The sequence below is a fragment of the Heterocephalus glaber genome, unplaced genomic scaffold (genome assembly GCF_053883595.1).
Source record: "Heterocephalus glaber isolate CG9 unplaced genomic scaffold, H.glaber_assembly_v1.0 deba00001504, whole genome shotgun sequence".
In the NCBI taxonomy this organism is placed as follows: Eukaryota; Metazoa; Chordata; class Mammalia; order Rodentia; family Bathyergidae; genus Heterocephalus; species Heterocephalus glaber.
Window position 1 is genome coordinate 14,411,671 of NW_028258324.1, and position 13,012 is coordinate 14,424,682.

The window sequence follows — 13,012 nt, forward strand, 5'->3', positions numbered from 1 at the left end:
TTTTGATTGGGCCTGGGTTTCAAAGATTAATGGACAGATAAAGAGTAAGCATATCTGACCTTGTTCCCCACCTTAAGGAGAAAGCATTGTATCTTCTCCATTCATACAAGGCATTCTCGCTGGAAGCATGGAGTACGTCTTTAATGTGTTGAGAAGGTTCTGTTCTTCTAGTCTCCTGATAACTTTTACCATGAACAGCTGTAGAATTTAGTGCAATACTTTTTCTCCAACTAGTGACAGGATCATATGGCTTTTTCCTTTCCTCTGTTAAAATGATGACTTTTGGGGGTGGATCTTCCAATGCTGAACCAACACTGCCATCCCTATAACAAAACCACTTTCTACATCCTGCCAGATCTGACTTCTAATAGTTTGTTTTGTTAAACAAATTTCTATCTATGTTCATACTTTTTTCTTCTATTTTCTTTATCTACTTTCAGGATTAGCACAATGTTGATTTCCTAAAATGAGGGGAGAAGTGTTCCTTCTTTTTTCTGCTTTAATTGTTTGATATAATTTATCAGTTAAAATGTATATGAGCCTGCTGTTGTCATAGAGGTAGGTTTTCAAGCTAGGAATATACTTTCTTTAATAGGTGCTATTCAAATTTTATATTTCCTCCAGAGTTAGTTTCATGAATTTGTCTTCCAAGGTACTTCTTAGAAGTTGTCAAATTTATTTCAAAACAGATTTTTGAAATATGCTTTCTATATCCTTTTAAATTCTGTAAAATCTGTGGTAATGTCTCCTAGATCTTGATATTGTAATTTTTTAAAATGTATAATTGATATTGTGTAACAGGAAGAAAAGGTCTAAAGGTGCAAGGGAAGTGGGAGGGGTAGGGGAAAGGAAAAAAGAGAAAAGAAAAAATATGAGAAAAGGAAAAAAATGGAAACAAAGTCTTTGCAAATAGGGAAGGGTGGAGGAGGTGAAGGGAGGGCAGGGGAAGGGGAAAAAAATGAGAACCAAGAGACTCATGTAATGGTACAAGATCCCAATGATGAATGCAACTGCATTTTATACCAAAAATGTACCAATAAACTTAATGGGAAAATAAAAAAATAAAAAATATTTTAAAAAACAAAAAAAAGTTGATGTTGAAAATTTTGATGCTTTTTTATAAAGAATAAATATTAACAATGCAATACTTTATTTTTATGATTTTTCCTGTTATTTTTTAATATAATAAAACTCATAAAACTAAAATTAATAATTCATCAATAGAAATACTCAATTGAGTATTTCTCAGAAGCACATTTATGAGCCTTTATGACAAAATTAGTGTTATGCTCCATGGGTTAAGGATTCCTATTACAGTATCATCCAGTAAAGCACATTAACCTTGCCAGTTAGTTTAGAAGTTATATGATCAGGGCAGTTGGCACATATGCAACCATGGAGTAAAACTCAAAAGACATAAACAACAAATGAGAGATTGAATTACATAAAGTTTTAAAACATATATGGTGAAAACCTAGTAAGTGAAATTTTTTTAAAAAGGCAGACAAAAAATTGTAATATAAAAATAACATATTAGTGTTATTAATATGCAGAGTGGTTACAAATCAATAAACAACAGATGAATAGACAAAAGATATTTCATAGACTAAGAAAATATGCACTGCCAATTAAAGATGTGAAACACTCAACTTTACCAAAATTAACATGAAAACTATGTTGACTAATTTTCCCCAACATCATTATCATGTTTTGAATTACTCTTTTCTACAATCCAATCTACATTTATTATATAATAGTTTATTAATTTCTTTCCCACATTTCATTAATCAAAAACTTATTTTACCACCAGGCAAATGTTCCTATTAGCATCAAGTTATCATTATTGCCACAGTAAGTTCATATAATCACAGTACAGCATAAGAAACATGACACATGGATTAATCTATTTGGTCTTATCACAAGACACTTAATATGTTTTGAAACATGTGAATATTTCTAATTGGGCCCTTCAAAACCTTAGTGGTCTGGAATGTTACCTGAAGAACTATCCTTTAGATGTGGAAATGATGTGGTCAACATCTTTGACTCTGCTTGCCTGAGCAGGCTAACCCTAGTAATCTTCACTTGTGGAGAGCTGAAAACCAGCAGATCTTCCAGGGACACAATCCAGAGCTCAGTCATGGGGTACTGGGGAGGCCTCAGAACCTGACTAGGGTATCAGAAATTCCAGAGCAATACATAAGCCTGTGGCAGGGAGATATGACTTGTGAGTTTTTTTGTTTTTTCTTTTTTTAGAAAAAACTCGGGGCTCAAACTTGGAGTGTTTTTTAATAATACTATAAAAACAGTGATTCTCCAAGTGAAAAATATTATAATAAAAGGAATTGGTCAAGTGTATTTAATAAGCCATCATATTTTTATATTTGGAGAAAAATCTAAAATTTTTTCCATAAGGCAAACTATCAAAAGGAAAGTTCTAGAAAATCTTGGCTGATGAGTATTAATATTTAAACTTTCTGAAAGAGGAGGTAAATTATTTTTTACTTTTTAATTACAAAATTAAATATATATATATATATATGGTGTGCAACATAATGTTTAGAAATAAAGGAGACAAATTTTTATATGACTCTAAAAGGGGCAGAAGTTTTAAATAGTTTGGATTGGTAATTTGCTTTTAAAGCCATTTTGGCAAATGTGTGTATTGGAAAGGGGTAGTGTAAGGAATGGCACAATGAGGAGGGGAAAAGAACATCCTAGGGACAAGTGTCTAGCAATTAAGATTAAGTGTTGGGAATTTTGTCTTTTGATCCAACTGTATCTTCTGCCCCTAAGAAGTTCTTGGCACAGAGAAAAGGATTGATTAATATTTATCAACTGATTCATTAATGAATGTTTCTGTGGTTTAGATACGGTTTGGTGTCTCCCTCAGCTTCATGTGCTGGAAGCTTGGGTTCCAATGTGAAAATGTGAAGAGGTAGTGGAATATTTAAGTGAGGCCTAGTGGAAGGTGATTGGGTTATTGGAGGGTGTTGCCCCAGAAAGGACTATGTAGTTCTCATAGGTCTCCTCTTAGTTCCTGCAGGAGTGAACTGTTATGAAAGGAGGAACCCTGGCCCTGAGCCACTCTGTTTCACCATGTGCACCCGCTATTGTGATGCCATCCTCCAAGAAATCCTTGCCAGAGGCCAGGCCAATGGAGCCACCTGAACTTCGACTTTCAGCCTCCAAAACTGTGAGTAAAATTAACCTCTTTTCTCTATAAATTATCCATTTTCATGTATTTCTTTATAGCAAGAGAAAATAGACTATTGCAAATGTCAAAATCAAGACTGGAAATAAAGTCTCTTTTTTCCTCAGTCAATGCTCTAACAAGTCCAAACACAATCTTACAGTGTTGACTAGAACATGTAGCAAAAGTGTTAGCTGCATTATCCCAACACCCAGCCTCTCTTGCAGCTACATTCTGGCCAGAGAGATGCCAGATGAAAGGGTACTTGCACTTATTTGGTTCTTGCAAGAAGCCTTTATAAAATAAAAAAGGGTAGGGCTGGGGATTTAGCTCTATGGTTCTGCCACCTGCCTCACAAGTGCAAGGACCCAAGTTCAATTTCCAATACCATAAAAAAATAAAATAAGATAAAATAAAATAAAAAAGGATATACTTTTCTTCCTCCCTTCATCCTACCTCTTGAAATGCAGACATGATGGGCCAGAGGTCCAGCACATACATGGGCCATGGGCTATGGACACTGAGAATGACAAGCAGAAAGATACAACCCTGGATCTCAGGTGACCACTATTACCATACCTGCCCTGAATTGCTTGCCTTCAGACTTCTTTTTTATAAAAGAGAAATAAATTTCTGTGCTTCATAGCCACTGTTATTTGGGCTGGCTCTATTATAGACAGGGAAAGCTAATCCTGACTAGTGGGTAAGCCACAAACCTCTGGATACAGTGGAGATCAGTGAGAGTATTGCAGACCAGGAGGCATCCAGTTTCACATAGCAGCAACAACCCAGTGTTGGCTCTTTGTTACCTGGACCTGGTCACTGACCCTTCTGGGCCTTGAACCAGATGCCTGTAAGTTGTCGGACAGTACTTGCGATAGAGATTTTCCACCAGGGTGTTGCTTCCTTTAATCACAGTCCTCTTCCCCTGGTTCATGTGGTTCCACAGATGCAGGGCATAAGAGTCATTGAAGTTTGGTTCTGGGTCCCAAACTTCATAGTAGCGCCTCCACTTTGAATAGGAAATAGGATAAAATCTTTGGGGATGTAGGAAGGAAATGTTCTGACACCTGAGGTCACTGAGGTCTTGGAAGTCTCTGAGTTTACACCACACCCTCAACATCCTCGTTATCAAACGGGGACCTTGGTTACCCCAAATGTGTGAGTTGTAGTGTTCAACAAAATTTTCCATACATTCCCACAAGAAGGGATGACGGGGTAAGAACCCAAACACCCCATTACTGGAGACCTGAGAAGCCTGTGCAGCCAGAAAGTTTTCCTTGGGAATGGGTCTGATGGAGATGATATCAGTGTCCATGTAGACACCACCGTATTTCCAGATGATGGCCAGGCGAGATGCATCGGAGCTGACGTGGAGCCAGTGTCTCTCTACCTTGCTGTTGATCTGAGGAAACAGGAACAGATCAGCCCCAAGTGAGGAGACAGAGGAGTGGCCCAGCAGGCCAGGCCCAGAGTAGCTGGGGAGGAGTGAAGCAACCCAGCTTCTTCAAAACCTATTTAGCTACAAGACCTAGTTCACAAATTTTCCCAACTAACCTCCACCCCAACCTCAAATTTTTCTTTAAATAAAAAGTTTCAAGGATCAGTATCAAGGGAAATATTTTACCAGCTTTTTAAAAAGATTTCATTAATTTTTTAATTAAAGTAGTAGAAAGATAAAGAATAAATCCAGCAGGAATTGCACAATGAAGTGTATGAGTCATTCTTCAATGTGGGTCGATATTAACCACAAACATGAAACTGTGAAGGAAGGACCAAAAAAGAAAAGTCCTCAAAAAATGCAGAAAATTGAAAGAAAAAATAAACTAGGGAATTAGAGGGGAAATCAGTTGGTAAAAGAAATTCGTAAAATTGGTAAAAGAAAATCTTAAATCAATGCATGCATGCCCTTATTTGTTCATTAATTACTTTAATAATATTCATTGAGGGCCTACTTATTATGTGCCAACCCCTGTTAAAGCTGCTAAGAATATGGCAGTAAACAAATAGGCAAAAATCCCTATAAGGAAGGAACAGACAATAAACAAATTTGTACTTTGTTGATAAAGACTATGTTTTTTTTAAAGCTGCATGAGAAAGTATATAAAGGAGCAGGATGGAGCACAGTATTACATTAGGTTCCAGCAGAAACTTGAATGAAGTGGGTGGGTGAACCATGGCCATATCTGGTCTAAGTAGAAGAAACAGCAAGTGCAAGGGCCCTGAGGCAGAAGCACAATGGCTGTGTGGCAGACACAGACTAGAGAAGGAAGAGAGGCAAATGGTGAAAACAGAGAAGGGTAAGGATGAAGAAGGAGAGGCTTTGAAATGATGTGAAAGGTTTAGAAGAAAAGAGTGATGATATGAATTAGTTTTCAAAGGTCACTTTGGCTGTTGTGTGGGAAAGAATCTGGGGAAGGAGTGGGAGATGACAAAGGACAGAGGCAAAGAAGCGAGTTAGAAGGCTGTGAAATAATCCAGGCAGGAGATAGTGGTGGCTTGGACCAGGGTGATAATCTGGGTGAGAGAAGTGGTCAGATTCTGGGTACATGTTGCAAATAAAGCTGGTCAGGCTTTGCTGATGGATTCAATATGGTTTGGGAGAGAAAGGGGTTATAGAAGAGTGCAAATGTTAAAATGTGAACAAAACAGTAATGCCAGAATTCAGGAGGCTAAGGCAGGAGGACTGTCATGAGTTCAAGGCCCGCCTAGGCTACATAGTGAGTTCAAGGCCAGCCTACACTACAAAGCAAGACCTTGTCTCAAGAAAAAGAAAAAAAAAGTAAGCAAAACAAAATGAATAAAAATAAATCAGTATAAATATCAGTGTTCTTATAGAGAATGCTAAGATCTCAAGTACAAAAAAATAAAATATATTTTTTGAATTTAAATGTTGATTAAAGGAGTAAACAATCACCCTTGGCTTTTGACAAAAAATAGACATTCTTTAAAAGCTCTTCTATAAAGTCAAATGAGAGTAGGTCAACTAGAACTCTCCAGAAATCTTCACAAGTTGTTAAAAATAATACTGTTTCTAATTGTTGAAGACCTCATAAATAGCAATAACTTGGTTCCAAGCTCTTTGTAATTTACATAAATCTTTAAAGATAGGTTAATGATGTTCTTATTTTTCAGGTGAAAAATTAGAAGTGTGGACTTTCAGGGGAAGGCAAGGAATGATTCTTGCCTGGAGTCTCTGCAGGGAATGTGGAGAATGTGTCCCTGTCAATACCTTGGTATTGACTCATGAAACCAGTGTGGGACTTCTGTCCTCCAGAGCAGAGTGTGAGCAAAGTGTGTGTTAGGATATAAAAGCCACACAGACCCAGAGGAGCATTAGAGTAAACATCAGTCTAAAACACAAGAGATCCAACAGGAGTGAAGATGAGAAAGAGGTTTGGGGTACTGGCTCCTCAAAGAACAGTTGCCCATCCCCACCTGATGCCCACAGTACTCATCCCTGGCCATCTTCAGGGGCTACAACTGCACGGATCAGTGTGGCAAACTCAGTGGTCACTAGCAAATGATGCCACTTTCGATCTGCCCTAATAGGTGCCCCCGGCTATTCAGTGATAGCCTAAATGGGGCAGAACATGCCACAGCCCAGCACCACAAGAGTATCGTGGTGTGAACGCTGTGGATACACAGCCTAGTATAGTGCTATGCAGGCTGAGATGGAACAGCCCCTCAGGGGCTCTGCATCTCAGGGTCCACCTTGCTTCTAAAACCCAACCTATAAAATTTAGGTGCAGCTCAGAGCAACCCAGGCTGTGTTCCATGGATCATTAATTCCAATAAATTATTTCTGTGTCACATTGGAAGAGGGTTTCATGCTCGAATAAATTTAGGAAGTAATGAGCTGAATCAAGTTAAAGTTTATTTCATTCAGATCCATACAAAGCCATGATTCATCTGTGAGAAAAGGATGTCATATGCACTATCTCCCCAAATAATGTGATTAGGGATTTCTTTTTCCAAGGACCAAAACACTATTTAGATAGTGTTAGTCTAACCCAGGTATGGAAAGTACTGGTATAGTCCTGGAGCAGGTTAGCTAAGGGAACCAAGCTGGTGTGTCCCCTCCACTCCCAGCACCTGCGTTCCTGGCCTGCCACTTACTTGCCAAGAACCCTGCTGTTGGCAACTGCCCAGACCTAGGAAGTGGAAATTCAGTCCATTGAAACTGTTCCACCTTCTTCTAACAAGTCCCAATTTGACATTTCCAGCCTCATCAGAAGAAAAGATGGGCACTTTGGGATCTAGAAGTCACTGGGATCAAGAGTGAAATTAACCCCAGAGTCTGCCCCAAGTCCCACCCCTACCTGCCTGACCCACTAGACCACTACCCTCAGGCCTACACTTCAGTCCAGAAAATGTCTTTGATTGACAGCAACTGAATGAAGACATGCCCACCCCTCCATGACAGCCCACCCAGAGCTCAGGTTAATGAAGTAGGGTGGGAGTTTTCTCTCTTTTTATATGAATTCTACAGGAAGCAAAAATATGGCCACCCAGTGATACCTGGGTCCCAATTCCTGGAACCTGTAATGTTAACTCGTATGGGAAAGGGATCTTTGCAGATGTGATTAAGTTAAAAACCTTGAGATGCAGAGATTATCCTGGGTCATCCTGGTAAGTCCTAAAAAATCATAAATGTACTTTAAAAAGAGAGGTAGGGGGAGACTTTATATGCACAGAAAAAGGGGGGATTTGGAGATGGAGGTAGAGCCTGAAAGAATGGGCTATAGGACCAGAAGTGTCTGTGGCTACCAGAAGCTGGTAAGTGGCAAGTCTCCCCCAGAGTCTGTAGGGAACATGGCCTTGCCCATGGCTTGGTATCAGTCCAGAGAAGCTAATGTGGGACCTCTGGCCCCCAAAACAAACAGGATAAGTTTCTGTTGTTTCACCTCACCAATTTCTGTTGCTTTAAGCCAACAATTTGTTATGGCAGCCATCAGAAATTAATAGAAGAACCTAAATAATAACCTTATATTTTGCTGCTTGGCCCACAAAGCCTAAAATATTTACTAGCTGGCCCTTTACAGGAAAAAAAAAAGTTTCCTGACATTTGGTCTAGCCTATGATTAGGATTTAGATAGGACTGTATGTGGCAAGAAAATAGCATTAATGTTAATTCTTAAATTATTTTTTAATTTGAAAAATAACTTTATAAAATTAACATTCTTATCACTAAATTCACTTCTAATCTAATCATGCTCAAGTACTTACTGTAATTGTGTGTTGTCTTTTCAGATCTTTTTTTTCCAAAAGATGTTGGTAGTAGTTATAAGGTCAAAGTCATTATAGTGACATTATAATGTGAAGGGGGTTTCATTCCCTATCACAGTCACCATAAAATGTCAGATAAAGAATCATAAAACCTCCTTAGTGGAATCATTGAGTGATTGTATTATAATTTCTTTAAGTATTACTTGATAGTGAGAGAAATATTATTTTCTTATTATGCTATGCTGCTAAGATGAGGATTACAAAATTCCTAAGAGCTCTGGAAATTTCTCAATCATATTTTAGTACACCCCAATCTCAATAGTACCATTCCACTGATCCTTCATGAATTTTCTACTTACATCATTTTCATGTGCCTGGTTTCTGCCTAAGATACAAAAACAGTTTAATATACATGAGTTTAAAACTATAATGAAAAATAACTATCCCATACATCTAGAAAAGATATTTTAAAAATTCATTCAGTTAAAAATAGCCTCCCAATTAAGCTAAATCCTGAAAGCTAGAAGCAAGACACCAGCCCAAACATAATCTAAGTCTCACTTGTTCACCTAAATAAGGCTTCAAGGAGGTAGAAAGAGTCAGAGAGCCTGGGTGCTAGTCCCATCTTTACCCTGAGTCCTTAGCCCCAGTTTTCCCATCTACACAGGAAGTAGGCTAGACTCACTTTCTGTGGGTCTGCTGTTGGTTCCTCCCAACACTGTTCTCTAAGTTTCCCTGAGCACTTACGTGAGTGTACCATGAAAACAAGGGTGTGTTTTCAAACAGCCTGTTCATATCCAAAGGGAAGAAGAACACATTGTCTATTCCTGAGAGGAGGGAGAAGGCTGGGTAACTGGAGTTGGAGGGCAGCTGCGTAGAGTTTTTGAGACCCTTCATGAAGAAGATCACGGGCTGCTCAGGATAAATCTTGGCAGCAGACTCCACAGCACAGGAAACCAGTGGGGGCGGCTCTAGTCTCTCCGAAGTCTCTAGAAACACAATGCTTCGTCCCTGGCTCAGGAGGGCATCCTGTCCCTGCTGGGACTTGGAGAAAGGCAGGCAGGAGAAGAGGCAGCGGGACCTCAAGGTGAGCTGGTAAAGGAAGCCACAGGCCAGCAGCAGGACCACAGACAGGGAGAACTGGAGCTCCTTCAACATGTCCACTGCTCTCTCCCAAGCTCTCCTTTAATCAACACAGTTCATTAAAATTCACATTCACAGAGCTTGATAGAGATAGCACACAAAAAATGATATAAGAATATTATGAAATGAGAGGAAAGAAATCCTAAATGAAATATGATCAAGTCCAGTAGTATTAAAAAGGAAAATTTATCATAACTAGGGTTATCCTAGATTTAAGGATGTTTCATATAGGAAAAATAATTAGTTCATTAATACAAAAACTGTTAATGAATTGTCTTAGAAGTATACAGAAGAAAAATTATATCATTTTGGCTCAATAGATTCAAAAAATGTAATAAAATTTGACTTCCATTTATGATATTTTTTAAAGTATAAGAAAACTTTCTTGCCAGGCATAGTGGTGTATGCCTATAATCCCAGCACTCGGGAGGCTGAGGCAGGAAAATTGCTATGAGTTAGAGGCCAGCCTGGCTACATAGTGAGTTCAAGGCCAGCCTGAACTATATAGCAAGACACTGTCCCAAAAAGGAAAAACACCAAAAGCAACTTAAGTTGATGAATGATGTCTACCAGGACATATAGTAATCATCTTACTTAAAATGAAGCATTTTAAACAAAAGTCAAGATCAAGAATATGATATAGATGTCCATTATCACTGTTACTATTCAACATCATTCCAATAATCCTAACCAATACAGTGAAACAAAGAGAAATTTCTACTATGAATATAAGTATTAGAGGAGGCAAAAGTATCACCAGTGTCAGAAAATATTATATCACAACTACACATTCCAGGTTAATTTACTGGAAAACTAATATAACTAAGAAAATTAACCAAGGAAACAAACTGAAGGTTACAAAATTAAATAGTTGCCAAGATCAAATAGTTTGCAACTAGTGAAGTTATGATTCCAATCCAGGCTCTGAACCAGCAAAACCTTGCCTGCCTCTCCATAAATGTTAGCTCTAATTGGAGCTAACTCCAGGAGAACAGCGGTTCCAATTCTTTGGAGATCTAGTTTTCACATTTCATGTAACTTTTTCAGAAAACACAAAACCAGTTAAACAGAGCTTACCTTGAAGGCAGAGACTTGCAGTCAGTCAGTATTTGAGGTCTTACAAATGAGGAGAAGTTTTTCCTGTATACTTTCTGATAAATCACCACCCAATCTTCCAATTGAACAATACGGGGATAAGTAAATCATTGGTAGATGATTAAGGCTAAATTCAACAAGTTCCTAGGAAGCTCCTCCCTTTACTAAGTCCCCCTAAAACAAAACCCCGGATACAACAGGGAAGTCATAAGATTTTTCAGGTAACCCACACACTAATCCACCCTGTTTGTGGAGCTATCATGGTGCTTTAAGGGGATCATTTCACCTAGAGGAAACTATCATAGCATAACTCTGGAGCTAATAAATACTGCACCTAGTCAGTTTAGCTTAAAGTTTTGGACAGATATTTGGGAAAGTTTATTCACCAGACAATCCTATAAATGGATCAAACTCCTCCTTTGCAAATCTGAGGTTTGGTTAAAAGAAACAAAAGCCCATCACCACAAATAAGCAGCAGACAAACACCACTAGTCCAAAGGCCCCATGATCTAGAATGAGAATGGATTCCCCAGTGTCCATTATAGTGACGGCAAGAAGTATCCTTGTGCCTTGATTCCCCCCTACAGCGCACGAGTGTCCTCCTAGTCTCAAAGAGACAGCTTTGTCACCCTCAACTAATATGCCAATCCCCACACCTCCCAAGGTATTTTCACTCTCCATGGGCTTTTCCCCTTTGCCCCTGAAATGAGCACTCAGCAATTCTCTTTGGAATGAACCTCCACTCAGAGAAACCACCTGTCCTCAAGTCCAGAGCCCTCAGCCATGACCAGGTATCCACAATCCCCCAAGATGCTCTGGGGGTGAACAGGGAGGTCCTTGTCTAAGCAGACTGTCCATCTGACATAACAGGCCCTACCTACATTAAGGGAGTTAAAGTTGCCCTACTTGGTGAAGGCTCTAGTCCTCACTGTTCCTGGGAATCCCAGAAACAACTCTTGTCTGCCCACATGCTTCTTCCTTTTGGAGCTCAGTTCCTCCTCTGGACCTCATCAATTCTGAGCTCAGTGAGCTTTGGCATCTTTCCAAAGATCTTTAGTATTCAATACATTGGGTTTTTTCCTTTTCTTGCCTACAAAGGGGAGGGGAGATCAGCGCTCTTTCTCTCTGTTTGGGGATAACTAGAAAGCTGCATTTGTAGAAATGACACATTCCTTGTACCCAAATCTTAGGTGAGTCATTCATCTTAGTGTTTTCCAACTGTTTGCCTAAGGGCTCAAGCCACTGAATGTATGGTCAAGGCAGAAAGCAGTGAAGAAGTTAATACTCATTGTCAGGCAGGAATGATGTGACCATACAATGAAATCCTAAGCACAGTGGTTGGTCCTGTTGAACTAAGTAGAGGGAATGATGGAAATACTGCTGGGCTTGTAAGTCACACCACCATCTCTCACAGGCTAAGGGCACCAGGAAAAATCTCAGATCCCCTGTAAGTGGAGAAAATAACTGCCCTCAGGCTCATTGTGAGAATGAAAGTGCTCTCTAATCCAAGGAAGCAACTTTCACTTTCCACTAAGGCAAAAAGGAAAGAAAGGGAATTATACAAATGTAGATGGTATCTGGACTCCCTGATAAAAATATTAAATTTTTCATTTCTTCAGATGAAGAAAATCTATTTCCCAGTGAACTTTTAAGAAGGAATTCTTCAACCTGTGTGAGAGTTGGTGAGATGTATCCAGAAGCCCGGTTACAGCTATCTGGGGCCTTTTAGGCTCACTGCTTGATGGCCTTCCCAAGTCTTTCTGAGAAAGCCTCCTCTTGTCTAAGCCACTCCACATAGAATGTCCAAGGGCCCGCAGACATAACCTCTGCCTTCCCTCTGGTGAGAAGAGCAGAGGTGCCTTTCCTTCCTTCTAGTATCCTTTCTGCCGTGCCTGTGGCTTGGACCACACCAATCTCTTGTTGGTTCAAGTGGGTCTCACAGCAGCAGATCTTAACTTAAATTCCATAGATCCCTAGAGGCTACAAGGATGGGCCTCAGGGAACTCTGAATCTTGGGGCTACACATTGCCTCAGTACCTTAAACTTGGATGCCAATTACATCTCCTTCTACATATCACCTTCCCTACGGAATGTCACTGCCCTGACCCTCCATTGCACATTACACTCTGTTCAAAATTCGTTCAAATTTCTTTACTATATAATCCCAGGCCCCCAGCCAGCCAAATAACTCCTAAGAACCTAATGTAGATATGTGATTACAGATGTACAAAGAGGTACTTGCCTTTGAGCAATGAATGGCTGGGTCTGAACACTCAGACAGTGACAGTCACTTATGCATCCAGGTGTTGTCTACTTTCTTAGGAATTTCTGCTTTAGGTGAGAGAGTTCTCC

The 13,012-nt window shown here is 39.4% G+C and overlaps 1 protein-coding gene across 1 annotated transcript; it reads right to left on the reverse strand.

The window, feature by feature from the left end:
- Positions 1–1,514: 1,514 nt before the first annotated feature.
- Positions 1,515–9,599, reverse strand: A4gnt (alpha-1,4-N-acetylglucosaminyltransferase). Its single transcript, XM_004835152.4, has 2 exons — positions 9,170–9,599; positions 1,515–4,598 (listed from the first exon to the last, which is right to left on the reverse strand). The coding sequence occupies exons 1-2, from the start codon at positions 9,578–9,580 to the stop codon at positions 3,999–4,001; spliced, it is 1,011 nt and encodes a 336-aa protein (XP_004835209.4). The 5' UTR covers positions 9,581–9,599; the 3' UTR covers positions 1,515–3,998.
- Between the last annotated feature and the right edge of the window lie 3,413 nt (positions 9,600–13,012).

Excerpts from the sequence above, each read along its gene's own strand:
- A4gnt (XM_004835152.4), bottom strand. The coding sequence starts at position 9,580 with ATGTTGAAGGAGCTCCAGTTCTCCCTGTCTGTGGTCCTGCTGCTGGCC. Across the intron at positions 4,599-9,169 it reads TGTTTTCATGGTACACTCAC|ATCAACAGCAAGGTAGAGAG; the intron begins GTAAGTGCTCAG and ends CTGTTTCCTCAG.